The sequence below is a fragment of the Xenopus laevis genome, chromosome 3S (genome assembly GCF_017654675.1).
Source record: "Xenopus laevis strain J_2021 chromosome 3S, Xenopus_laevis_v10.1, whole genome shotgun sequence".
NCBI lineage: Eukaryota > Metazoa > Chordata > Amphibia > Anura > Pipidae > Xenopus > Xenopus laevis.
In genome coordinates this window covers 103,882,220-103,908,985 of record NC_054376.1, presented here as the reverse complement: position 1 = coordinate 103,908,985, position 26,766 = coordinate 103,882,220, and the positions used below count along the sequence as shown (strand labels likewise).

The 26,766-nt window shown below is 40.4% G+C and overlaps 1 protein-coding gene across 3 annotated transcripts in view; it reads right to left on the bottom strand.

Annotated features, from left to right (window-relative positions):
• Positions 1-14,901, bottom strand: part of cpeb4.S (cytoplasmic polyadenylation element binding protein 4 S homeolog) — a 56,655-nt gene extending 41,754 nt beyond the window's left edge. Inside the window, exons 1-2 of one of the 3 annotated variants that reach the window (XM_041587488.1) lie at positions 14,481-14,901; positions 12,559-14,102 (exon numbers count right to left, since the gene is read on the bottom strand). In XM_041587488.1, the coding sequence (XP_041443422.1) occupies positions 12,559-13,677 (1,119 nt within the window). In that variant the 5' untranslated portion in view covers positions 13,678-14,102; positions 14,481-14,901. 3 annotated transcript variants of the gene reach the window in all.
• Positions 14,902-26,766: the final 11,865 nt, after the last annotated feature.

The following is a 26,766-nucleotide window of genomic DNA, read 5'->3' as shown; positions in this document are numbered from 1 at the left end:
AGATGGACATACAAAGCAGTACATACCATAAAATTATAATTAAAAAAAAAAAATAGATGTATTTCTGTGCTTTAAGCAAAGTGTAAACATTTATTAGCCTGTCGCAAATTTTTTTTTTAATTAAAGGGAAAATAAAACACTATTCTGAACAAATTCTAATTTATTATCTATGGACCCCAATGTAGGAGGACGTGGTTATAATGCAGCAGAAATTCATTCTCAGCAATATTTGAGCTTCTGTGTTACTGTTATTTCATCTAGGTGCATGGTCCACAGCTTTTTTATTGATATTTTATGGTGTTTTAAAGTAGTTGTGGGGTTGTTAGGAGAGAATAGTTAGGTGTTACAGAATAACGCTCCTAGCACCATATTTGTTTTTGAAAATGCACCTACAGCGGTCCAATATATATTCCAGCAGTGGATGCAGACTTGCAGTAATGCAACAGTCTTTAGTTTTTCCCCTTGGGAATATTACACCATAAGAGAAACCAGGGTCGGACTGGGGGACTAGAGGCCCACTGACCCAGGGCCCCCCTCCGGCTCCTGCGTGCTGCATCGCGTATTAAAATTTTTATTTCACCACGACTCCCGACAAAGTGGGGTCGTGCCACGCCCAGTCCGACACTGAGAGAAACCAACAGCTCGAACAAAAAATTAAATAAATAATTTTTATGAAACAAGATTGTATTTCTGAAATCTGATGAAATCCATCACAGACCAGAGGCAAAAAAAGCACATAAGAGCGCACTCCCTAGTACTCATATGTTGAGCACTCTGTGGATCAAAAAAAAAAAAAAAAAAGTGGGGCCTGTGTACTCCGATGCACCCTAACTTGAACACCTAAACAAGTACTAGCAATAGCGATGCTACAGCCACACAAATACTCTTCAAAGCCCATTTGTCGGTTTTAATACTTTAGGCCCAGAATATTTATTTTACAGTGAGAGCTGTGAAGATGGGGAATTCTCCTCCTGAATCAGTTGTGCAGGCTGATACATTAGATAGCTTTAAGAAGGGGTTGGATGGCTTTTTAGCAAGTGAGGGAATACAGGGTTATGGGAGATAGCTCATAGTACAAGTTGATCCAGGGACTAGTCCGAAAAACAGCAGCAATGTATCAGGAGCATACACTCCATTTATCAAGCTTAACCAAAAACTAACATACAATTACTAACAATTGTACATACAATTACCAACATCTAAGAAGACATAAATTATAATCTATGTTCAGCCCTCCTGGAGACATAGTATTAAATCCACTCATTTAGTGCTCTCCACCTATTGTTGAAGTGAATACCTGCTCAATGACATAAGTATTTAAGTTTCCTAAAGCTATGTCCATTTCCTACAACACAATTGGGGAGAGGCAAAGTTTCTTGCTTACACTTAAAAGTAGCTCTGTGCTGAAAATTCTTAAGATGGTCATAGACGCAAAGATCCGATCGTACGAATTATCGTACGATAGGACTTTCCCATCTCCCGACCTGCCACCAACCAGTCCGATCAAATTAAGTACAAAAGAACAGATCAGCCGATGTTCTGCCTCTGATAGCAATCGTACGACCAAAAGCTAGTGACAGTCTCCCTCTGAAAATCGGACGATCGGCAATACATGCAGAGATATTATCGGAAGCCGACAGAAATCTTTTAACCTGTCCGATCGACCAATTTCCGCCAGACGAAAAATGTCGGGACTCCCCACACATGGTCCGAAAATCATACGAATCCTCAATTCGTACGATTAGATCTTTGCGTCTATGGCCAGCTTTACTCTTTTCTGTGGTTAACCCTACATAGGAGACCAAAAGTACACTTAAGTGCATATAATGATGCCAATTTGATTTATCCACAGCAGCTAACTAGTTAAAAAAATTGAACATTGTCACACACAGTTACATTGACAACAGGGCAACAGGTAATTATAACAAATGGGTAAAAGCAGCTGTACTTCCACCAAAATAGCTAATGAGATTTACTATTTTGGGTCACCAACGAATGGAATGCATCAATGCGATGCCCGTGTAACTTTAGCCTTGTGTTTGAGATTGTGTTTAATGGGTTTCTAAACTTTCTAAATACAATCAAATATTCTGCATTATTTTTGAAATAATCAAGTTTATCTTCAGGATCGCTATATCGGCATTGGTTTCTCTTCATTCTGTCTTCATGCAGCAGTTGGGTGTCAGATATTTATTGACAGTTACATCCAATATATCTATATATTGGATATCCTTTTGCCTAGAAGGTTTATTAGAGCTCACTCTATTAAAATCACAAGCCATGATGTCTCTCTACATGCAGGATTTGTGCAAAAAGCAGTTATTTTGTTAGATTTTGTTTGTACTGGAGTTATTTGAGTGACCTCGAATATATCTGCTAGGAAAGGAAGCCCTGTATAAGATATATTGGATCGGTCAATGAATATCTGACACCCAACTGCTGCATGAAGAGAGAATGAAGAGGAACCGATGCCGAGAGAGGAATAGTGAAGATAAACTTGATTATTTCAAACATTATGCATAATATTTAATTGATTGTATTTAGAAAGTTTATTTCATGTTTGATGAAGCTTACATAAAAAAAGCATCAGTTAATGGTGCTGCTCCAGCAGAATTCTGCACTGAAATCCGTTTATCAAAAGAGCAAACAGATTTCTTTGTATTTAATTTTGAAATCTGACATGGGGCTAGACATATTGTCAGTTTCCCAGCTGCCCCCAGTCGTGACTTGTGCTCTGATAAACTTAATTCACTCTTTACTGCAAGTTGGAGTGATATCAGCCCCTTCCCTTCCCCCCCCCAGCAGAACAATGGGAAGGTAAACAGATAGCAGCTCCCTAACACAAAAATGTTCAAAAATTCTATTTGATCACATTAGTCAAGCAAAATTAACTTTAGTTACACTATATAAATAATTTGAATCTTGCTTCCTTCAGTCTGGGAATTCATAATTATAGCAAGCAGGCAGGAGCCATTTTGTGGACTCTGTTATTAAGACAAGCCTTGCATCATCTCAGAATCTTGTTTGTGCACCAGAATGTGGGACCTGATGTCCATCCCCATGTCCTGGCTACTCAGCTAAATGGTGAAGAGAACGGGGGAATGTGACGAGAGCAGTAACATCTAGGAAGTGCTGAATGGAAAGAGAAAGTAATTGTCTGCCCCGCCTCTATGCCTAAGGCATAGAGGAGGGGCAGGCAATTTTTGATTGACAGCTGAGATTTTTAAATGAGTTTACAACAGCTATGAATGCTTTAATAAAAAATAGAAATTGGATTTCATGTTTAATTTGAAAAGGACTTTTACTATACAGCTTTTTGTGTCTGGGTGACAGGTCCACTTTAATTGCAGGAATAAACTATGGACAATAACTTGGTGGGTGAGCTACTGTGCACTTGATGTAAAACGGCACAGATGTGAACAAAGGTCCACTCTTACTTATGGTCAACATTCACCGTCAGCACTGATAATAAGGTCATTGAAACATAAACCACGATACCCCAGTTATATGTGGTGATTTCAGTGCACCATTGATTTTTGTATTATCCACCAGTGTATTTAAATCAATTTACCATAAAAAAATAAGAACACTTTACCAACCCTGAATGTAGATCTGTAGAATATGCTTATTTAAAAGGAACACCCTCACCAGAAACTGTTATTGCATAATAATAGCAAATACAATTGTAAGCAACCTTTCAGTATTTTCCTAGTATTTATATAGTGCTGATACATTTCCGCAGCACTTTACAGATATTATACCTAATTCACATTGGTCCCTGAACAAGTGGAACTTATAGTGTAAGGCCTATCATGTGCGCGCACCATAGGGCCAATTTTATCAGGAGCCAATTAACCCTTTCGCTGCCAGCCAATTTGGCCAAGTTGGAACTTCTATTGCCAGACCGTTTTTGAACATTTTTTGCTCTTTCACTTTAGGGGACTTTCCTGGGGGGGTCTTTTAGTTTACCCATGAAAACAAGATATTGTTTTTTTCAGGACAACCTAAGCTTTCAAAATATGCTAGAATTTAGTTGTCATTCCAGTCCTGTAAAAAGATATGGGCTTCTAAGTGTATAAAAAAAACAAAAAAAAAACAGTTTCACATGATACAAACGCATATATCAGAAGCATAATTTATTTTATGCATGAGAACATGGCAGATTTGGAAAGTTCTGTGTCTCCCGAACAAACCAATACCAAATATATATAATTTTATGGAGATTTCTCACTTCGATAGTTGAAAACTCTGAAGCAGTAAACTACCAAATTTCCAAAGCACCGCTCCACAAAACAGCATACATCTGATTTCAAGGCCAAACATTCCACTTACAGTAGGTTTACCCTAAAAAACTACCCCTCATTGGAAAGAACAGATTCCAACGAGTTCAAAATGGGTAAATATATATTAGTACTCCAAACTACCAAGTTGCAATTCTTTCCTAAAGTTAGCAGTTTTTATAAAAATGTGTTACATTTTTGAAAAATTACCTCAAAGTGTCCAGTCTACAGCATTGTATCTCCCACATATCATTATATACCAAGATACAACACCCCAAATATGAAAGCCCAGGGTCCGCTGAACAGTTTGATGCCCAATATGCATAGGTGGACCTAAATATGTGGAGTATAGGGGCCCCAGAACGAAGACACCCCATATGAGTTATCAGTTCTGGAATTCCAGATACTGCAAAATCCGCACATTTACATCATTTTTCAAGGGGCAAAAGTACAAAAATGTATGTTCACCCCAGAAAACCATATGTTTTTGGAAAGTACACATTCTGACGAATCTAATATGGGTATGCACGTCTTTCTACTCCAAAGTACCAAGCCGCAAAGCTTTCCTACATTTGGCAATATTTACGACATTACAGAAAATCACCTCAATATTGCAACTCTGAAGCATCGTATCTCCCACATGTCATTACATACCAAGATAAAACTCCCTAAATATGAAAGCCCAGGGTCCGCTGAACAGTTTGATGCCCAATATGCATAGGTGCACCTAAGTATGTGGAGTATAGGGGCCCCAGAATGAAGACACCCCATACGAGTTATCAGTTCTGGAATTCCAGATACTGCAAAATAAGCACATTTACATCATTTTTCAAGGGGCAAAAGTACAAAAATGTATGTTCACCCCAGAAAACCATATGTTTTTGGAAAGTACACATTCTGACGAATCTAATATGGGTATGCACGTCTTTCTACTCCAAAGTACCAATCCACAAAGCTTTCCTACATTTCGAAATTTTTATGACATTGCCGAAAATCACATCAATATTGCAACTCTGAAGCATCGTATCTCCCACATATCATTATATACCAAGATAAAACTCCCTAAACATGAAAGCCCAGGGTCCGCTGAACAGTTTGATGCCCAATATGCATAGGTGCACCTAAGTATGTGGAGTATAGGGGCCCCAGAACGAAGACACCCCATACGAGTTATCAGTTCTGGAATTCCAGATACTGCAAAATAAGCACATTTACAGCATTTTTCAAGGGGCAAAAGTACAAAAATGTATGTTCACCCCAGAAAACCATATGTTTTTGGAAAGTACACATTCTGATGAATCTAATATGGGTATGCACGTCTTTCTACTCCAAAGTACCAAGCCGCAAAGCTTTGCTACATTTGGCAATTTTTATGACATTACAGAAAATCACCTCAATATTGCAACTCTGAAGCATCGTATCTCCCACATATCATTACATACCAAGATAAAACACCCTAAATATGAAAGCCCAGGGTCCGCTGAACAGTTTGATGCCCAATATGCATAGGTGCACCTAAGTATGTGGAGTATAGGGGCCCCAGAACGAAGACACCCCATACGAGTTATCAGTTCTGGAATTCCAAATACTGCAAAATCACCACATTTACAGCATTTTTCAAGGGGCAAAAGTACAAAAATGTATGTTCACCCCAGAAAACCATATGTTTTTGGAAAGTACACATTCTGACGAATCTAATATGGGTATGCACGTCTTTCTACTCCAAAGTACCAAGCCGTAAAGCTTCCTACATTTGGCAATTTTTATGACATTACAGAAAATCACCTCAATATTGCAACTCTGAAGCATCGTATCTCCCACATATCATTATATACCAAGAAAAAGCACCCTAAATATGAAAGCCAAGGGTCTGCTGAACAATTTGATGCCCAATATGCATAGGTACACATAAGTATATGGCGTATAGGGGCCATAGAACGAAGACAGTTCTGTAATTCCAAATACTGCAAAATCAGCACATTTACAGCATTTTTCAAGGGGCAAAAGTACAAAAATTTATGTTCACCCCAGAAAACCATATGTTTTTGGAAAGTACACATTCTGACAAATCTAAAATGGGTAGGCACGATTTTCTACTCCAAAGTACCAAGCTGCAAAGCTTTCCTACATTTCGCAATTTTTATGACATATACAAAAATCTCCTCAATACTCCAACTCTAAAGCATTGTATCTCCTACATATCAATATATAGCAATATAAAACTCCCTAAACATGAAAGTCTGGGGTACGCTGAACAGTTTGATACCCAATATGCATAGGTACCCCTAAGTATGTGGCGTATAGGGGCCCCAGAAAGAAGACACCCCATACGAGTTCTGTAATTCCAGATACTGCATAACCAGCACATATACAGCATTTTGCAACAGGCAAAGGTACAAAAAACTAGGTTCACCCCAGAAAACCATATATTTTTGGAAAGTACACCTTGTGCCGAATAAAAATTTGCTAAAACTGTCTTTCTACTCCAAACGTACATACTGCAAAGCAACGCTAAAGGCAGTGGTTTTTATGATATTTCTGAAAATCTCCTAAAAATATTGCAGTTGGTCGCATTTATCTCACCCAATTTCTTATATACAATTAGAAAACACCATAAATATTGACGCTAAGGGTCTACTGAACAGTTTGATGCCCAATATGCATAAATATACCAAAGCAGGTGGGCACGTGCGGACCCCAAATGAAAATCGTGCTTAAGAATTTCCTCGCTGTCAATTCGCCTTCTGTGAAGATAGCACTCTGACTCCATATAATGTGCCGTAAGACCCCCTAACAGTACGAAGACCCCCCAAAACCATATATTTTTGGAAAGTACACATTCTGCTGAATAAAAATTTGCTATAACTGTCTTTCTACTCCAAACTTACATACTGCAATACTATGCTAAAGGCAGCGGTTTTTATGACATTTCTGAAAATCGCCTAAAAATATTGCAGTTGGTCGCATTTATCTCACCCAATTTCTTACATACAATTAGAAAACACCATAAATATTGACACTAAGGGTCTACTGAACAGTTTGATGCCCAATATGCATAGATAAACCAAAGCAAGTGGGCACGTGCGGACCCCAAATAAAAACAGTGCCTAAGAATTTTCTCGACTGTCAATTCAACTCCTGTGAACATAGCACTCTGACTGCATATAATGTGCCGTAAGACCCCCTAACAGTACAAAGACCCCCCAAAACCATATATTTTTGGAAAGTACACCTTGTGCCGAATAAAAATTTGCTAAAACTATCTTTCTGCTCCAAATGTACATACTGCAAAGCAACGCTAAAGGCAGTGGTTTATATGATATTTCTGAAAATCACCAAAAAATATTGCAGTTGGTCGCATTTACCTCACCCAATTTCTTAGATACAATTAGAAAACACCATAAATATTGACACCAAGGGTCTACTGAACAGTTTGATGCCCAATATGCATAGATATACCAAAGCAGGTGGGCACGTGCGGACCCCAAATGAAAATAGTGCTTAAGAATTTTCTCGGCTGTCAATTCGCCTTCTGTGAAGATAGCACTCTGACTCCATGTAATGTGCCGTAAGACCCCCTAACAGTACGAAGACCCCCCAAAACCATATATTTTTGGAAAGTACACATTCTGCTAAATAAAAATTTGCTATAATTGTCTTTCTACTCCAAACTTACATACTGCAATACTATGCTAAAGGCAGCGGTTTTTATGACATTTCTGAAAATCGCCTAAAAATATTGCAGTTGGTCGCATTTATCTCACCCAATTTCTTACATACAATTAGAAAACACCATAAATATTGACACTAAGGGTCTACTGAACAGTTTGATGCCCAATATGCATAGATAAACCAAAGCAGGTGGGCACGTGCGGAACCCAAATAAAAACAGTGCATAAGAATTTTCTCGGCTGTCAATTCGACTCATGTGAACATAGCACTCTGACTGCATATAATGTGCCTTAAGACCCCCTAACCGTACAAAGACCCCCCAAAACCATATATTTTTGGAAAGTACACCTTGTGCCGAATAAAAATTTGCTAAAATTATCTTTCTGCTCCAAATGTACATACTGCAAAGCAACGCTAAAGGCAGTGGTTTTTATGATATTTCTGAAAATCGCCTAAAAATATTGCAGTTGGTCGCATTCATCTCACCCAATTTCTTACATACAATTAGAAAACACCCTAAATATTGACGCCAAGGGTCTACTGAACAGTTTGATGCCCAATATGCATAGATAAACCAAAGCAGGTGGGCACGTGCGGACCCCAAATAAAAACAGTGCATAAGAATTTTCTCAGCCGTCAATTTGCCTCCTGTGAACATAGCGCTCTGACTGCATATAATTTGCCGTAAGACCCCCTAACAGTACAAAGACCCCCCAAAACCAACATATTTTTGGAAAGTACACATTCTGACGAACACAGAGTTGCTAAAAATATGTTTCTATCCCAAATTATCAAAGTGTAAATGAGGCTAAAACATTACATAAGGAAAAACAATGCAAGCATAAAACTGCAATAAAAATCACAAAAAAGCAAATACAATTAGGAAAATCAACGAAATAACAAAATAACTGATCCGACAGCGTGGTTAGAGGTCAGAATGCTTGATCCAGTAGTCATGTTGTGAAATCTAAAGTTTTTAGGGAAATAACATAAGGGAAACTTAGAAAATGAACTAAAAAAACAAAAAAAAACCCCTATAAGTGTGTGTTTGTGTATGCATGGATGTACAGCTCTAAAAAGTGTATAAATATTTGCATATATGTATTTGAGTATGTAATATATGTGCAAAAGTTTGAAAAATCAAAAAAATCAGAAAATCAAAAAAAAAAAAAACTACTTTTACTAGTATGTGTACTGTGTATATGTAAATGCCTGTAAATGCCTGTAAATACCTGTAAATAAGTAAAAAAAAGGGGCACTTACCAAATCTAGATGAAGAGGAGTCCTTTTCAGTGCTTTTCAGTTGAAACACGCCGAGTCACAGCACCAGGAAGTGCGTGGGCAGAGCAGGAACATGTGCTGTGCTGATGCTTGGGACATGGAAGCTGCTGAATCGGTTGCTGCTGTTGCTGCGACTCTCTGCGACTCTGGAGTGGAGGATCGCCGATCTTTTTCAGGTAAGCTCGTTGCCTAGGGGGTTCTGCTGCTAGCTGCTCCTCTCTGCACGCTGATTTTGCAGTGTGTGCAGAGAGAGAGCTGTTTTAGTAAAGAACGTAGCTCCTACGTTCTTGGCACTTAAAGCCTTTTTTCAAAGAACGTAGGAGCTACGTTCTTGGCAGTTAAAGGGTTAAAGGAAAACTATACATCCCTAACAATGCAGGTCTCTATAAAAATATATTGCATAAAACAGCTTATATGTAAAACCCTTTTTCATGTAAATAAACCATTTTCGTAATAATATAGTTTTTCAGTAGTGTGTGCCATTGGGTTATCATAAATAGATTGTCATTTAAAAATTGTCATTTTAAAAAATAAGGGCAGCCCCCTGGGATTGTATGATTCACGGTGCACACAAACAAACCATACATGTTAGGTCACATGAGCCAATTAACTGACAGAGTTCTGTCTTTTGCTTCCACATTTCTTCCTGTTACAGTTAGAGCTGTAGTATTTCTGGTCAGGTGATCTCTGAGGCAGCACACAGACCAACACAAAATGGCGGTTCAAGGCAAGAGAAGAGGGCAATATTTACTTAATATATATATACCAATTTGGTAAGATTCTTTAAAATGATATAAACTGTTGCTCAAGTATTCATTTTGGGGGTATAGTTTTCCTTTAAGCTGCCTATATGTTTTTAGAGTGTAGAAGGAAATTGGGGTACCCAGAGGAAACCCATGCAGACATACAACTTACAAACCCCTTTAGACATTGCCCTGGCTAGAATTAAGATCTGGACCCCAGCAATGCAAATGCTACACACCGATCCACCATGCTGACTAGTACACATTAATTACAAATGTATCTGCACTTAAAAACAGCATTTATCTAGTTGGTATCATGGTTTTAAAGCAGTACTGATTACTGAAACAATGTAGGCAATGGATTGCCAGACCTTGAAGATAACCGACTTGTGTTAAATTGTTTCTGCAGAACAAGAGAATGTAAAGGAATGAACAGATACAGATTTCAGTTACAACTACGGTAGATTTATAATGAACTTTAAAACCACTGAAAGGGTTTAAGGTGTACTAGAAATTTAGGATTATCTTTGCAAAACGTTTTTTCTGTACATCACATTTAATTTAATAATACAATAAATGATAACTGTGCTACATAATCTATACAGGGGAAAAGAATGCTGTGACCATGGCTTATTCTATGCAATTTTCTAACTGGCTTTCATTTTATCTTCTTTATAGTTTGAATTATTTAACTTCTTCTGACTCTTTCAAATGGGGATCACTGACCCCATCTAAAAAACAAATGTTCTGTAAGGCTACAAATGTATTCGTATACTTATTGCTACTTTTCTATATTCTATATTCTTATTAATATTCCAGTCTGTTATTCTATTCAATGGATGGTTGCTATGGTAATTTGGAGCCTAGCAACCAGATTGCTGAAACTGCAAACTGGACAGCTGCTGAATAAAAAGCTAAATAACGGAAAATGAAAAAAACATAAAAAAATGAAGACCAATTGCATCTTGCCTCCTGTCCAGCAATCGTCTGACCGGAACCAATTTGTTAAACCTGACCCTTTACCCGAATACTCGATTGGACCCTTTACCCGACCAGACCCGCAAGTAACTTATCTGCAACCTGCTGACCATCGAGAAACAGGAAGTGTTGTTATTGTAAACCGGAAGTGACATAATTAGAAGTAGGCGTGATCAGAAAAGAAGGAGTAAAACTCGATATTGACCCACGACCCGCAAACCCAGAGAACCACCGACCCGTGTCTATACCCACTCCCGAAACTGCATCAAGCAACCCGCCGGGTACCGCAGGTTTTTGATGGTAACCCGACCCGCTGCAGGACTCAACCCCGAGCTGAGTGCAGAATTACATTAAAGGAAGTTCAGAACTTAGACAGTAAAAGAAAAACTCTTACTCCACACAGCCCTGTGATGAACCCTTTCATTTAAAATTTTAGATCTGCAGCTCTCCAGTTTGAAATTTCAATAGCTGATTGCTAGGTTTCCACTTACCCTAGCAAACTGGGCAGTGGTTTGAATGGCAGACTGGAAGATAATTTGCAGAGGGCCCAAAAAAATGATAATCCATTACAAAAACATAAGAATAAAATTGTATTCTTGCAAAATTGATTGCCGTGGTCATTGATCCAAGCAACTAGATGGCAGTTTAAACTGCAAGAAGGAGGATGAAGATGAAGAGTTTAATAGCTATAAATAATTACATTTTGAAGACCAATTGATAGATTGATAAGAATAGGCCAATTTATAACATACTGAAGATTAAATGAAAGATGAACTACCCCTTTAAGGGACTGTTTTGCCTACAACGGCAATAATATATGCAATATGCTGCCTGTGCCTTTTGCCAACAGAATGATTGAGCAAAAGGCAAGCAGAGAGCTCTGCAGCACTACTTCAAGGTCAAGCATTACACAAATCGCTAGCAGATAATTCCATAATGTACGAAATACTGCTAGCAGCAAGAAAATATCCCCATTTTGCTATACACAAATATATTTTATGATTTTGCACAATGTACAGTAATATCTACCAATGAATTCAGCTCATCGAGAGAAAAAGGATTTCGATAAAACAAGGTCCTTAAAAATGGATTTTTAAATATTACTCTAATCTGCAAAGCCTGTGTTTTTAGCCAGAAATACACAATTTCTATAATGTCTATCAAAAACACTAAGCAAAGAAAGGGTCACCCCAAAAAAAAAAAACATTTTGATACTGCTGGAAATAAACTGCCTTTGATGAGGTTGGTTTAAATGAACAATTCAACGACTAATCAGAGGTTCTGCATTACATTTCATAAATGCAAGACTGATGTAAAAACAGAGTAAAAAATTCACTGAAAAATATATTTAAGAAAATCATTTGATGTTCTTCTAACCATTACACACATTTATGTACATAATACATCCAAAGAAGATTCCACGAGGAGAATATTCATGTGAAGGTATTTTAGTACAACTGCAGCAAGTCTAAAGCTTTATACAATTAAGAATTCTGTGTGTGCTTGCTTTAGAACAATAACGTAAAACTAATTTTCCACTTGTGCATCACAAGTGGAATCTGTCACATTCAAAACATACAGTATGTAAATATAGTTATCCTCACCGCAAAAGGGAATATGTTATCAGCTCTGTTCAAGCTGTCATCCATCCAAGATTTTGGTGCAAAGGCAGAATTGGGCCTGCCATATTTCTGCATCTGAATGTGGTTATTTCCAAAATTCTTCTTTAATGGTGATATGGAATTCAAGGGTGTTATTCCTCCATTAAGTCCTCTGCGGTGGTCCCTACCTTGGGACCCACCCCAGCCTCCATATCCACTACCACCGGGACTCCATGAAGATGAGGGTGTAGGCGATGGACTTTGGTAGCTGCTCCACGGAGAAGGTGGTTTATTAAGATTATTGGCTAAATGGGGCAGTTGGTTAAAAGCAGCATTTCTGTGGGCAAATGGAGGCGGATGGGGACTGGCAGGAGATCTCCTTTGCTGTTGGTGTTGATTATGATGATGCTGAAAATGAGGATGATGTGGGTGATGCTGGGACAAAGGTCCAATCTGCTGGGAAAAACTACCTCCAAACCCTGGACTCACATGGTGTGGGAAATTCTGGAAAAGCAGAGCACCATTATTAGCTGAAGCAGCAGGGACCCCTCCCTGGTGAAAAAAACTTGCATCTTCATTAATCATTGTAGATGAGGAAGGGGCAATAGCAGCTGACCAGTTGCTGAAACCAGTCAGAGGGGATGCAGAAGATGTCAAGGTCTGGTTTGAGGACCCCAAGCCCGATGCTTCTTGATAATCAAAACCTGTTAACACAGGGGATTCTATTCTTATCTTGTCTTTGCCATTCTCAGAAGAGCCGTCTCCATGGCTTTCTTCCGACTTCACTTTTTCAGGGTCAGGTAGAATCCCTGCTTCCTGGCTTTGGCTAGGAGAGAGCTGTTTGTCTAAGGACTCTTGCTGTTCCTGTTGTTGTTGCAGAGATTTCGATTTTTCTGACCCAAGGATCTCATCCTGAATATTATGGGCAGCTGGAGCAGGAAAAAGCCAAGCTGACCCAGCATTACTGCCATTGGCAGCTGTGTTATTTATAAAAGCAGCGGGGCTGGGGCTTGTATTCTGATGATGATGAGGGGGCTGCAGATGTGGATGAAATCGGACTGGAAAAGCTGACTTGTTCCCAGTGTTATTTTGAACCAGCACTCCAAACCCGTAATCCCCCATTTATTACAAATGTTGGGGGGGGAAAAATTATCTGGGTGAAGCCAAATTGTGCTTAATAAATATAAGCCTCCTTGGGTCAGTACGATTGTTGATATGCTGATAATAATCTCTCTGAACACACGAATGCTAATCTTCTTCAGTCATTTAGCAGAGAATAAAGGGCCTCCTTTGGCAAGGGAGGAGGGGGAAGAAATGGGTGGAATACACCGAATATTCTTTGGTTTACAGAAATCGGGTTGTGCCTGTCCCCCCCTCAGCTTCAATCCATTAAGTGCAAAGGGATCAATCGGAATTTTCCTGTCATCGAGAGGCTTTTTTTTTTTATCTTGCTCAGTCCGAGTAAAAAGGCAACAAGCAGACTATAGGCGGGTTCAATGAGATCTCCTCTTGGCTGTAGCTGGCTGGGTCGTTGTTCTCTCTGTAGCCTAGTTTACGCGTTGATTAAAGAAGAAAAAGAAAAAAATGTTATTTTACAGTAAAAAAACATGACGTGCTGAATCAGGAATGCCCTGTAATGTTATTACAAATAGAAATCACAATGCTGGGAGTTGCAGTTCATACACAGCTGGTAAGGGATGGAGAAGCCTATATAATAACAACACTTTACCTTTAATACAGGACAATATAATGCATGTTAACCCATTATTCTGTGGTATTTGTCTTTCCCAGAAGCCCTGTATTAGCAGTGAGCTCTATTCCACCTCAGCTAGATCAATACTACTCTAGAAAAGGCATCAGACAAAAAGAGATCTGCCATTTTGCTTTCATCAGCATTATAAATAGCATTCGTGAAAGGGAATTACCTCATGAAACCTGCATGTCAGTGACACCAGCTGTTTTCCCTCTTGATATATATCGGTGCGATTATGTTTCTGCGTAGAAGGTGATAGTAGGATTCGTCTGAAATGACAGCGTTCGTGTTCCCTGCGAGCAGCCCTTCACCGGTGTCTGAGAAAAACCAAACGTAGATTACGTGAGCGGCGCTTCAAATTCAAAGCATTTCAATTGTGAATGTGAGGAGAGGATTTTGTTTTGCCGGTGTCTGGGAACGGAGGAGGGGGAGGGTGGCTGCTTTGATCCCTGTTGTGTGTCTACCCGTCTCTCCGCCGCTCCTCCCCGTCCTTCCAGTCAGGACCAAGCACAGAGTGAAATGACAACCAGCTGGAGCGAGAAGCGCTTCCGGTTCGCGGAAAACAAGGCGGAGCTTCAGCTCACCAATATCCCGCCCCTGTAGCTCTAAAACATCAACTCGACCAATAATATGGCCGAAACGAGAAGGAGCACACGCGTCACGTAAAAGACAGACCAATCGCTCCCGCGGATGACGTCGCTGACGCGCTACAAAGCCACGCCTTTGAAGGTCGAAAAAAGGAAAACAGGTGGCGCAGCCCTGAAATCGTTCCGCCCATTGAGGTCGTATGAAAGTGAAATAAGACGTAATCGCCGTCTATAGAGGTCACACAGTAAACCATCATCTAAAGGGGGGCGGGCGAAATGCGGCAATGTATTTTTATGCCGCGCCTAAAAAAAAAAGGTCAAATTGCGGCTTTGGAAATGGGAGTGGACGCCCTTGTTACCCCTGTTGGGTTATTCGGGAAATGAAGTCGGGACTGTCTCTTCGGCAGCTGCTGAGGGAATATTGGGGCTTGTACTCAGTAATGACAAGGAAGGCAGGAATTACAAGGGCTTTGCTTATTTAGGTTTACAAAGCAGCTTTTTTTAGTCTAGCCAAGGAATTTACAGAATATGTTAGAGAAATATTTATGTTCAGATAAATACCAATTGGTGTCTGACTGGCCCAACCAGTAGATAATAGATGGAATAATAGATTATATAGTATTTAAAGAAAAGAGACTAGGAGAATAGAGGTTGCGTGAGGAGAGGAATTATAATACTACTGAGAGTGGCCCCCTGGTCTTTTGGGTGGGCCCCTGGTGTCCCAGTCCCACACTACCAATTGCTAGAGTTGCCACCAGGCCGGTATTTTACCGGCGTAGCCGGTAGAACACCTGCCAAGGCCGGGCCAGTTACCGGTAATTTGTAATACCCTTTTAAAAAAGCCCCTGGCCTGCCCCCAATTCGCACAGAACTTACCTTTTTTCCAGCGTTGTGGACATCTCTGCGATGTTGCTCCGCCCCTTTTGCAGCACGCCACGTAGCTCTGCCCCCTTTTTGCGTCACGGACCGGCCCCCTTTTTGTGCCCGCCCCCCACTTTCCGGTAATATTTTTTAGTAAAGGTGGCAACCCTACCAATTGGTTTTGTACAGTTCCTGCAGATTATAGTAGAAAATGGCTTGGGCAGCAGTCTGGTGCACAGATCCTGAAGTGCACAACGTTTGTACACCTAGTATTATTCATGTAGTGCCGGACTGGGGTGCTTGGGGCCCACCAGACATGCTGCTTCATGGCCCCCCTTTAGAGGGCCGCCACCTGAGTCGCGAGCCCCTGCAGTAGTCAAACTGGATGCCAGTCCACTGCAATGCCCTCTGCATATATATGTACATCTTTACTGGGGCTCATTTATCAACACTGGGCAAATTTGCCCTTGGGCAGTTACCTATAGCAACCAATCAGTGATTAGCTTTTTAAAGGAGAAGGAAAGCTCGTCGGCGCTAACCCCCCTCCCCCTCCCGTGTATTGCCCCCCCTCCCTCCTCCCCCCTGGCCTACCCCTCCCGCTGGGCAAATGCCCCTAACTTGTTACTTACCCTTCTGCGCAGGTCCAGTCCAGGGAGTTCACAGGCGACATCTTCTTCCACACGATCTTCTTCCTGCTTTGACCGGCGCATGCGCAGTAGGATCATTTCGCCGGTACGATCTACTGCGCATGCGCGTGACTTTCGGCGCATGCGCAGTAGATCCGTACCGGCGAAATGATCCTACTGCGCATGCGCCAAAACGCCGGTCAAAGGAGGAAGAAGATCGCGTGGAAGAAGATGTCGCCTGTGAACTCCCTGGACTGGACCTGCGCAGAAGGGTAAGTAACAAGTTAGGGGCATTTGCCCAGCGGGAGGGGTAGGCCAGGAGGGAGGGGGGGCAATACACGGGAGGGGGGAGGGGGGTTAGCGCCGACGAGCTTTCCTTCTCCTTTAAAGCCAGCTGCAAGTAAAACAATGAATGCAGCAATTTGATTGGTTGCCATTGGTTACTGCCCATGGGCAAACTTGCCCACTGTTGATAAATGAGCCCCCTGATGTACCTGTATATGCAGAGGGCATTGCAATGGACTGGCATCCAGTTTGACTACTGCAGGGGCTCGCAACTCAGGTGGTGGCCCTCTAAAGGGGGGCCATGAAGTAGCATTTCTCCTTGAGCCCACAATCAGGGGGCCTACAGTTCCTCACAATTACCAGCAGAAAGCGGGCCTAGGATCGGTGGGGCCTGCTGGATGTTTTCCCGGTTTCACACAGGCCCAGTCTAACCCTGTATTCATTTGATATAAGTGGCTGGTGATTAGTCATTATTTGTACTGGAAATAGGAAGTAGTGGGGTCCTAGGCATGTAAGCAAAAACACTTGAAAAAGGGCCCATGATTCCCAAAACATGTGTGGATTGCAATAAAATTGCACATTAGCAGTAATCCTGCATCCTGTTCTTTTGTCCCCCTCATCGATTTTACTGGATGTAAGGATCTAGTTAGGCACAGCTTTGGTTGGGCCATAGGAAAAGGTCTTAGATTTAACTTGATGTCAAAATGCAGGTTTTTTTTAAGGCACACTGTGCTCACTGAAACATACAATTAGCAGGAATAAATATTGATGCTGACAATGGCTTGTGCATTTTCCTCCACTTTTTTGTTATACGTTATGGCTGGAATTGAAAAGGAAACAATGCCTTCTATTGTGACTCAGTCTCATTTAGCTAGCTTTTGTGAGAAATAGTCTAGAAAAAAAATGCAGGGAGTGGGCTAGGGTTACGTACAACAAGGGAAACCCACATGGTGCCACCATTGATGATGCAGGAATGCTCACTGTGATAGACTGAATACTGTAAAACAGTGATCCCCAACCAGTGGCTCGTGAGCAACATGTTACTCTCCGACCCCTTGGATGTTGCTCCCTGTAGCCAAAAAGCAGGTGCTTAATTTTTAATTACTGGCTTGTAGGCAAGTTTTGGTTGCATAAAAACAGGTGTACTGCCAAAATGAGTCTCCTGTAGGCTGCCAGTCCATATAGGGCTACCAAATGGCCAATAACAGCCCTTATTCGGCACCCCCAGGAACATTTTTCATCCTTGTGTTGCTCACCAATTCCTTTTAAATCTGAATGTTGCTTATTGGTAAAAAAGGTTGGGGACCCGTGCTGTAAAAGATCATCATTTTTTTCAAGAGGAGTTTAAGCAAAACAATGAGTGTAATATGTCCTTGCCCTAAGCTGATCTACTGGCAGCAGTAACAGTCACTATGTCACAGTCACAGCCTGCTGTATTTGCTCAAATTTGATACAGTATCTTTTAGTGAAATATTAAAAAGTTTCCTCTGTAAAACAAAGTTAATGTGTGTATCTGCGAGAGGAGATGTATTAGAGATGGCCTGATATCAGATTGTTAAATATATTTTTGCAATCAGTAATATTAAAATAGTTGAAATAATACACATTTTTCTTTTGTTCCAGCACCAACAGTTTGGGGTTCCATCAGGATCCCCACACCTCATACCAAGAGACATAGAGCACCCCTTGACAATACTCCAAGGCCAGACCTGAAGGCCTTGCAGGAAGAGTCAGCATCTTCAAATTTCAAAAATCTTTGGAGGTGACGCTTGCTGCACTATGGAATTATTTCCATCATTGTTACCTTTCTCCTTAGATCTTTCCTAAGGACTAAAGTAGTGTTAATCCAGTTGTAAGATACTATACACCTGTGGGGCTTGTTATTTTGGTAAAGCCTGAACAGATCTCTTTCTCCTTTTACAAAGGTACAAGATTGTTTATCTGGAAGCCAGTAACCCAGCAAGCTCCTAATAACTGTAAAGCTAGTTGTTATTTCAGTTGTTATACATTAAATGGGTGAAATCTGGCTGTTTATTAGGTATGTAATAATTTGATAAAAAAGTGATTGAAAATCCATAAAATGTATGTACGTGTTCAGATTTGGTTGGGCAGTTCAATCAATTTCAACTATACTGCCGATCATCTAGTGGATTGAGGATTATCGGTCTTGTGAGAAAAAAAATTTTCAGCCCAAAGGATGTGTAGAGTAGCCTCAGCTCTTTAGGTTATTGGCCTTAACAAATGGAACAATACAAAGATGGCTATACGCATGTATGGCCATCTTTAGACTTGAGAATGAAAAATGCTTGAAAAATGAAAAAAGTATGCATTTAAGGTACTCTAAGGGGGTGTATGGTAGTAAGAAATTATGTTCTTATTTTACTTGATGTATGTACAGTACCTTTATTAACTTGCCAGTAATGGTTATCTAATGTATGTTCTTTCAAAGAATTAATGAGTGGCACTGTCAGTCAAAGGAGAGTGAGTGGCATGAAGAACATCTACCAAATATCCATGTAAGATGGAGTGCAGCTATTTCTGTTTTGGTGGGTGCATATACAGATAAACCCTTGCCAAGGGTCACAGAGGTTCAGCATACACAAAGGCTTGGGTACTCATGTATTAAGAAATGTGTTTGACACCAATTAGCCCTTTAGAAAGCCTACAGGTTTGATAAAGTTCTAATAGAGTGCTGCAGCTTCTGTGTATATTAAAGGACCAGTAACATCAAAAATGTTTTTTTTTTAAATTTGTTAGTATACAACTAAAACAGGTGGCTTGGTGGTTGGACTATATGTGGCTTGGTAAGTTTAGGACTATGGACACATTCCATCATAATAAGTAGCCACAGTGCATGTCTGACTAGATATACAACGAAAAAAAAACCACCAAGACAAATGAAAGTTTAAAATCCCAAAGCCTTTATTAAGAAATAAATTACTGAAACTCCGCTTCCCCTCCTGTTCAGTAAAGGCGACAGGGCCTCGATTTCTCCTCCCTGGCTATGCTACTGACAGCATGTGAAGGAGGCTAAAGCTCCACTAACATGTATTTTTAGAGAGTCAACAACATATTTCACAGTGTCCATATGTATGGATTAATGCATTGCAATGCAGTGACAATATAATTGATTACCAAGAGCTGATTCTAAGGCTCTTGATCACATTACCTGTAATGGCTTTTTTGTACGTGTTCTTTATCCAGGGGTCTTTCCATGCAGGAAAGACCCCTCTAGCGAAATATATGTTGGTGCTCTTAAAACCCATGTTAATAATAAAATAGTTAATAATAATGTGGACAACAACATAGCTTCATACTTAAGTCATTAATATGTTGTGGCCATCAATGTTTTCTTTCAAATTGCAGTGACTGACATAACACCCTATGAATCATAATACTAATAGATAACAAAGACAAACATGGCTGCACAGCATTTTCTCCCTGTCATTGGCAGGGATAATAACATTTTGTTTTGTCACATGACACGCTATCATAACAAATAGTTTTAGATACATCTCATGAACTACAGTTTACTAAATAGAACACCTTATTGTTTGGATTGTGTGAGCCTAGCACACAACACAGCTAGCCAATGTCACCAGCACCTGTGTGTGACCACCACAATCATGTTCCTCATGCATTTGTGTAAAACCGATTAAAGGACACGTTATTTCTTCCTATTCTTAAGTCTGTATTTTGTACTATTGCTTAGCAACCTATTCATAAACCAGACAGAACAACACAATGAGTTTCTACTCCTCCCTGCCTCTCCTTTGTCATCAGAGCATTTTAAATGTAACTAGATTATAAATTAGCAAAACACTTACCGGAGCGCATAACTGGGTGTGCTGCTTCTATAACATGTATTTCTGGGCTGCTTAAACTGTGGTTTTGCAACTGTTACAGATCTCCAGCTTCTCAAAGTGCTAGGAGTTGCAATATAACAACACCTTGGAGTTCTATAGGCTGTGGAGCAGGGAGCGAAACTAGAGGTCCAACAGATGTTTTTCAGCTGCAACTCTCATCCCCTTCACATCACCTTTATAATGCTTTGAATCAAACTGGCTTCTTGGACTCACTGGCTACAGTATATAGCATGCATCCATCACATTGAACTGACAGTTTTCTCTATATCTTAGAGCAGGGTTCCCCAACCTTTTTTACCTGTAAGCTACATTCAAATGTAAAAACAGTTGGAGAGCAACACAAGTATGAAAGAAGTTCCTGGGGGTGCCTAATAAGGGCTGCTATTGACTACTGGTAGTGCATATGTGGTCTGGCAACCTACAGGAAACTCTGTTTGGCAGTACATTTGATTTTATACAACCAAAACTTGCCTCCAAGCCGGGATTTCAAAAATAAGCATCTGCTTTGAGGCCACTGGGAAAAACATCCAAGGGGTCGAAGAGCAACATGTTGCTCACGAGCTACTGGTTGGGGATCACTATCCTAGAGTAACCAGTTTTGGTGATGGAGCTGGAAGTAACCTGTAGCCAAATCAAATATTAGTATGCTTGCAGGGATGGGCCAGCCTTAATTAAAAGACGTAACATTAATTTAACAGAGCCATAATAATTAGCGAGATTCATTTACATGGGAAGAACCAGCTGAATTCCTGATATTCCTTTAGACTTCTATAAAGTTTTAATGGAATAAACCATGAAATACACTTTCCTCGTCTGGTTGAAATCTTTACTGTGTTTGAAAGTGAATTCATATATCCAACTAGGAAAAGTGCCCATTATAATTAAATCTGTAATTTCAGAGTTCTCTGCATATATTATATATGCTCCATACTGCTATGGGATGCAGAAAGGGTCAGCTTGGTATCATTTCTGCATTTCTACCATTACCATGTTATACTGTATAATATACTGTGTGTGATTCTGAAGGTTATAGAAGGGGAACATCACATTTAGAATATTTCCTTATTCAAGTTGTGGCCAAGTCTGCAAACAGTTAAAGCAAACCAACTTGTTTGCAGAATTGTGCAGCTAAGTGCACTGCAGATAAACAGAAACCAAAATAAATATTTGATGAAACCAGTCACCATTCAAGGAACATCCCTCCCTGTAGCTTCTGTTCATTGGAAGAGACTGCCAATGCCACCTGCTCAGAGCCTATTTTTGGCCCCCATTTGGTCAGCACAGAGATCATGGGGGAGGAGTGGGCAGGGTAGGTATACATGATGGGGTCAAGTTGCAGAAATACTGCAATGAGCTATTATTTTTTGCACTTGTTAATGCAATATTTATTTATTTATTTATTTTTTAAGAAAACCTGTTTATCAACATCATTTCTATGTTGGACTGAATAGCTTTCAGCAAGGAGGTTGTGCAAGGAGGGCTATAAGTAGCAGAAATGTTGTTCCTTGAAAATGGGGATCTATTTTGGAGACACTACACTACTAAATCCTGTAGAGCTTTATATTGGGAAAGTGCCTAAAAAATGTGAATGTGGTTCATCTCTTACAGTTCAGGAAGGGGCAAAGGTTGTACAGGAGCACAGACCTGGCATTGGGGGTTTTGTGCAGCAGAGAATGTGTTAAGGGAGCTTAGTACTGGATATGGAATCCATCATGTGGGTGCCATTATCAAAGGGTTGCTCACCTAGCTAGCAAGACCTAATCAGCTTTCTGTCATGATTTTCATGATGTGGTTTTTATTTCTATATTACACTATTTACACTACAAATAAATCACTCTACAATATAAAATGTCATTCCTGAACCAGCAAGTATATTTTTTTGTTGTTGTAATATTGGTTTGTAGGCAGCCATCTCAGGTCATTTTGCCTGGTCATGTGCTTTCAGAAAGAGCCAACGCTTTAGGATGGAACTGCTTTCTGGCAAGCTGTTGTTTCGCCTTCTCAGTGTAACTCAGGGGTCCTCAAACTACGGCCCGCGGGCCGGATACGGCCCTCCAATGTCATTTACCCGGCCCCCGCCCACGCTGGCAATTGCCCCATATTTTTTTAAAAAAAAAAATATAGAAAGCCCGCCTAGGGTGCAGTCATACGGGGGCGCAATATACAAAAGGAAATTTTTATTTTTCTTTTTCTTTAAATTTTAAACTTTGTGCGGCTGCCCCAGGCCCCCTGCAGAGTTCCGCTCTGCTTCCGACTTCCGAGACCCAGCCAGGCAGTCTCTACTTGTCCTGCTGGCTGGATCCGTCTAGACTAGAGGCAGCAGGGCAGCAGCAAACCGGCCCAGCGACATAAAGAGAGGCGCGCCGCCGCGCTGGCGTGCGCGGTGACGTCAGCAGGGACCTGTGCGCCTGTGTAGTGTGGCCTGGGCCCTGGCGCATCATATGGGTGCGGCCGGCGTTCTTGCATGAGGCACCTCTGACTCGTCTGACAACAAGTCTCCTCCTCCTGGCTCCTGAAAAACTGTGGGTGGCTGCCTGTGCCTGGTGAGTGGCGACTGAACTGCTGCTGATATTGGACACACAACAACAGGTACAGACTTGGGGGGGGGGCTGGGGGGTGGAAATGCATTTATTTTTGTCACAACAGGTACAGATTTGGGGGGGGCTGGGGGCAATGAATTTTTTTGGCACAACAGGTACAGGTTTGGGGGGGCTGGGGGCAATGAATTTTTTTGGCACAACAGGTGCAGATTTGGGGGGGGGAAATATTTTGGGTGCTGCTGGCTGGCACAGGTACATATTGGGGGCAATATTTTGGGTGCTGCTGGCTGGCACATGTACAGATTGGGGGCAATATTTTGGGTGCTGCTGGCTGGCACAGGTACAGATTTGAGGCAATATTTTGGGTGCTGCTGGCTGGCACATGTACAGATTGGGGGCAATATTTTGGGTGCTGCTGGCTGGCACATGTACAGATTGGGGGCAATATTTTGGGTGCTGCTGGCTGGCACAGGTACAGATTGGGGGCAATATTTTGGGTGCTGCTGGCTGGCACATGTACAGATTGGGGGCAATATTTTGGGTGCTGCTGGCTGGCACAGGTACATATTGGGGGCAATATTTTAGGTGCTGCTGGCTGGCACAGGTACAGATTTTGTGTGCTGTTGGCACAGGCAGAATATCTTGGCTGCTGCTTGCATGGATAATTGATGGATTGCACTTTTCTCTTAGTAGTTGTGTTAAAAGTAAAATGTTGTGGATATTCTAGTATTTGCACTTTGTTTAACAGGATAAAATTATCCTACTGTTTTGGTTTTTATGATATTTTTTTAGTGTACTTTATTTTTGTTTGTTAACATTACATATTTATATAAAAGAAAAGTTTAATTCATTAATGTGTTGTAAGGTTTCTTTATTAAAAAAAACTGTAAGTGATTAGGTGGTAAATGATCCTACAGAACGGGGGGGGCGCTGATTGTTCATTTTTTTAAACTATAGTCCGGCCCCCCAACAGTCTGAGGAACCGTGAACTGGCCCTCTGCTTAAAAAGTTTGAGGACCCCTGGTGTAACTGAATGTGTTGCAGTGGGACCTGGATTTTACTATTGAGTGCTGTTCTTAGGTCTACCAGGCAGCTGTTATCTTGTGTTAGGGAACTGTTATCTGGCTACCTTCCCATTGTTCTTTTGTTGCTGGGGGGGGGAAGGAAGGGGGATGATATCACTCCAAATTGCAGTACAGCATTAAATAGTGACTGAAGTTTATCAGAACACAAGTCACACAACTGGGGGCAGTTGGGAAACTGACAATGTCTAGCCCCATGTCAGATTTAAAAATTAAATATAAAAAAATCTGTTTGCTCTTTTGAGAAACCCATTTCAGTGCAAAATTCTGCTGGAGCAACACTATTAACTGATGTGCTTTGAACATTTTTTTTTCCCATGACAGTATCCGTTTACAATTTCCCTTACTGGCATAAACAAGCACACCCCTGCTTCCAGATGCTGGCTGGCTATGCGTGTTGGGATTTGTAGTTAAGTTAAGGGGGTTTCAGAGCATAGACAAATGAAAATTGATGTTAGAAAGGGGGTAGAAAAGAGGGTCCTAACCCACAAGGAAAGGATGTTGTCGCTATGATATTCCCACAATTCCTTTCTCTTTCTCTCCATATGAATGGTTGCTGTACCACAGGGGTCTCCAACTGTTTTCTACCTGTGAGCCACATTCAAATGTAAATGGCGATGTGGAGCAACACAAGCATGAAAAAAAGTATATGGGGTAAAATATAGAAAACATCATAGAAAAATCTATGAGAAAAAAGTTTTCTCAGTGAATTATATCTGGCCCATTGTGGGAAATATTATATCAGATTTCAAGGGGCAGATTGATAAGATTTGATAAGATTTGTCAGAAGTCAGAAAAATATATTTTCACATTATATTACCAATGGAAACAAACCAATAGGTCAGATTCAGAGACATCACCCACCAGGTGTTTTTGGGTCATTCTCACAACATAACCTGACCAGAGCACTTTACCAGGTCCGGACTGAGAATTAAAATAGGCCCTGGCATTTCAGGTACACAGAGGCCCAATCAGCCAACACAGAGGCCCGCCCAGTCCCCACCAGCCCACTAAATACTGACTTTATATGGCACCTTATAGCAGCCCCTCTGGCATTTGCCAGAACCCACAGATTGCCAGTCCGGGCCTGCACTTTACACCTCTACCAAAAAGGTAAAATTTTAGTGGTTTTAGAGGCTTTTAAAACCACAGTTAAACTGTATTTCTCTAAAACCACAAATAATGAAAGATATAAATACAAAAAGTATGAACGAAAAGAGTCGCCAAAAAAAATCCCAAATTTTTTATGAGCAAATGAAAAATTTGTACAACTTTGAACGTTTTGATCTCCACAACCCCCTAAGACTACAAACAAAAGGCTGATTTTTGCAAGAAAAAAAATGGAACTTCCATTGACTTCTACATGACCTTGACAGCTTTAACTTGCAGAAAAATTGTGTTTGTTTGCTCTAATAAGTACAATTCAGAGAAACTAATTAAACTAATTCTATGAAATTTCATAAGTCGGCCCCATAGAGTTTCTCTTTTGGCCCCATAGAGTTTTCTGCAAAATCTCGGAGATCTGACAGGAGATCTAGAAGTCAAGAAATATTTACCAAATAAGTGTTAAAAAAAGTTGTGGCCCAATAATTGCTTTAAATTGTGATTATTACATCACATTAGCCTTTACTCTAGTGGGGCTTTGAAATGTAATCACATTAAAACACAACGGTCAATTTTATCATAAACCAGTTAATCCTGTATGGTGTAGGAAACCAGATCGCCTGGAGAAAACCCATGTATTTAATTATACATCTTATTTGAATAACTATTTTCTCTTTTCACTTAATTATATGTGAATATTGAAACTTACCGAAAACAGCACTGGGACCTGACTTTGGGTCCCATCACATAGGTTAAGAATGTATTATAAGATTGAAAAAAACTCTATTGTACTTTATTTTTCAGATAATACACAATCGCACACAATGAGATATAAATGTCTGCCTGACTTATGTTATGATTACAGCCCTGCACACAACTTTACCTTTCATTACAACCTTAATTACCTCGTTGCTTAGCTTTAAATAACATGCACCACAAGCAGATGGCATTTGCGTAAATATAGATAGAGGATTTGAAATAGAAACATTAGCTCTGTACAAGGTGGAGGGATAATAAATGTGCTGGTTCTCTTTTTACAACAAGAAATGCTGGCGATATGTTCCAGATTCAAGCCTTGATTAATGGTGGTTCCCTCACATTCTGCACTGTAATGCAAAATTTGTTGTTGAACATAATATTGTCAGCACAACACCCCCCGTTTTATTTGCCTGCAGCATAGTAATATAAAAAATGCTGTGGAGCTCTTTGCTTATTATATTAGACCACTAAGCCTAATATTCAAATTATAAACTAAAGCTTTTCTTGGCACCTATGCCATTCCTTTTTAAGTTCTTTTCGCTCAAACTACAACTTCTGGGGTAACATAACTCTTCTTAATCTACTTAATCTTCTTAATCTACAGATGAAATTATTAGTTGTTAAACACAAACTGATAAATTTTCAAGCCCTGTGTGTCCTTATACCAATTTCAGATAGCTTGATCTTCCCACCCTTGAGGTTTATGACATTAAACCCAGCCTGGGTTAAATTGGGCCTCAGTAAAATA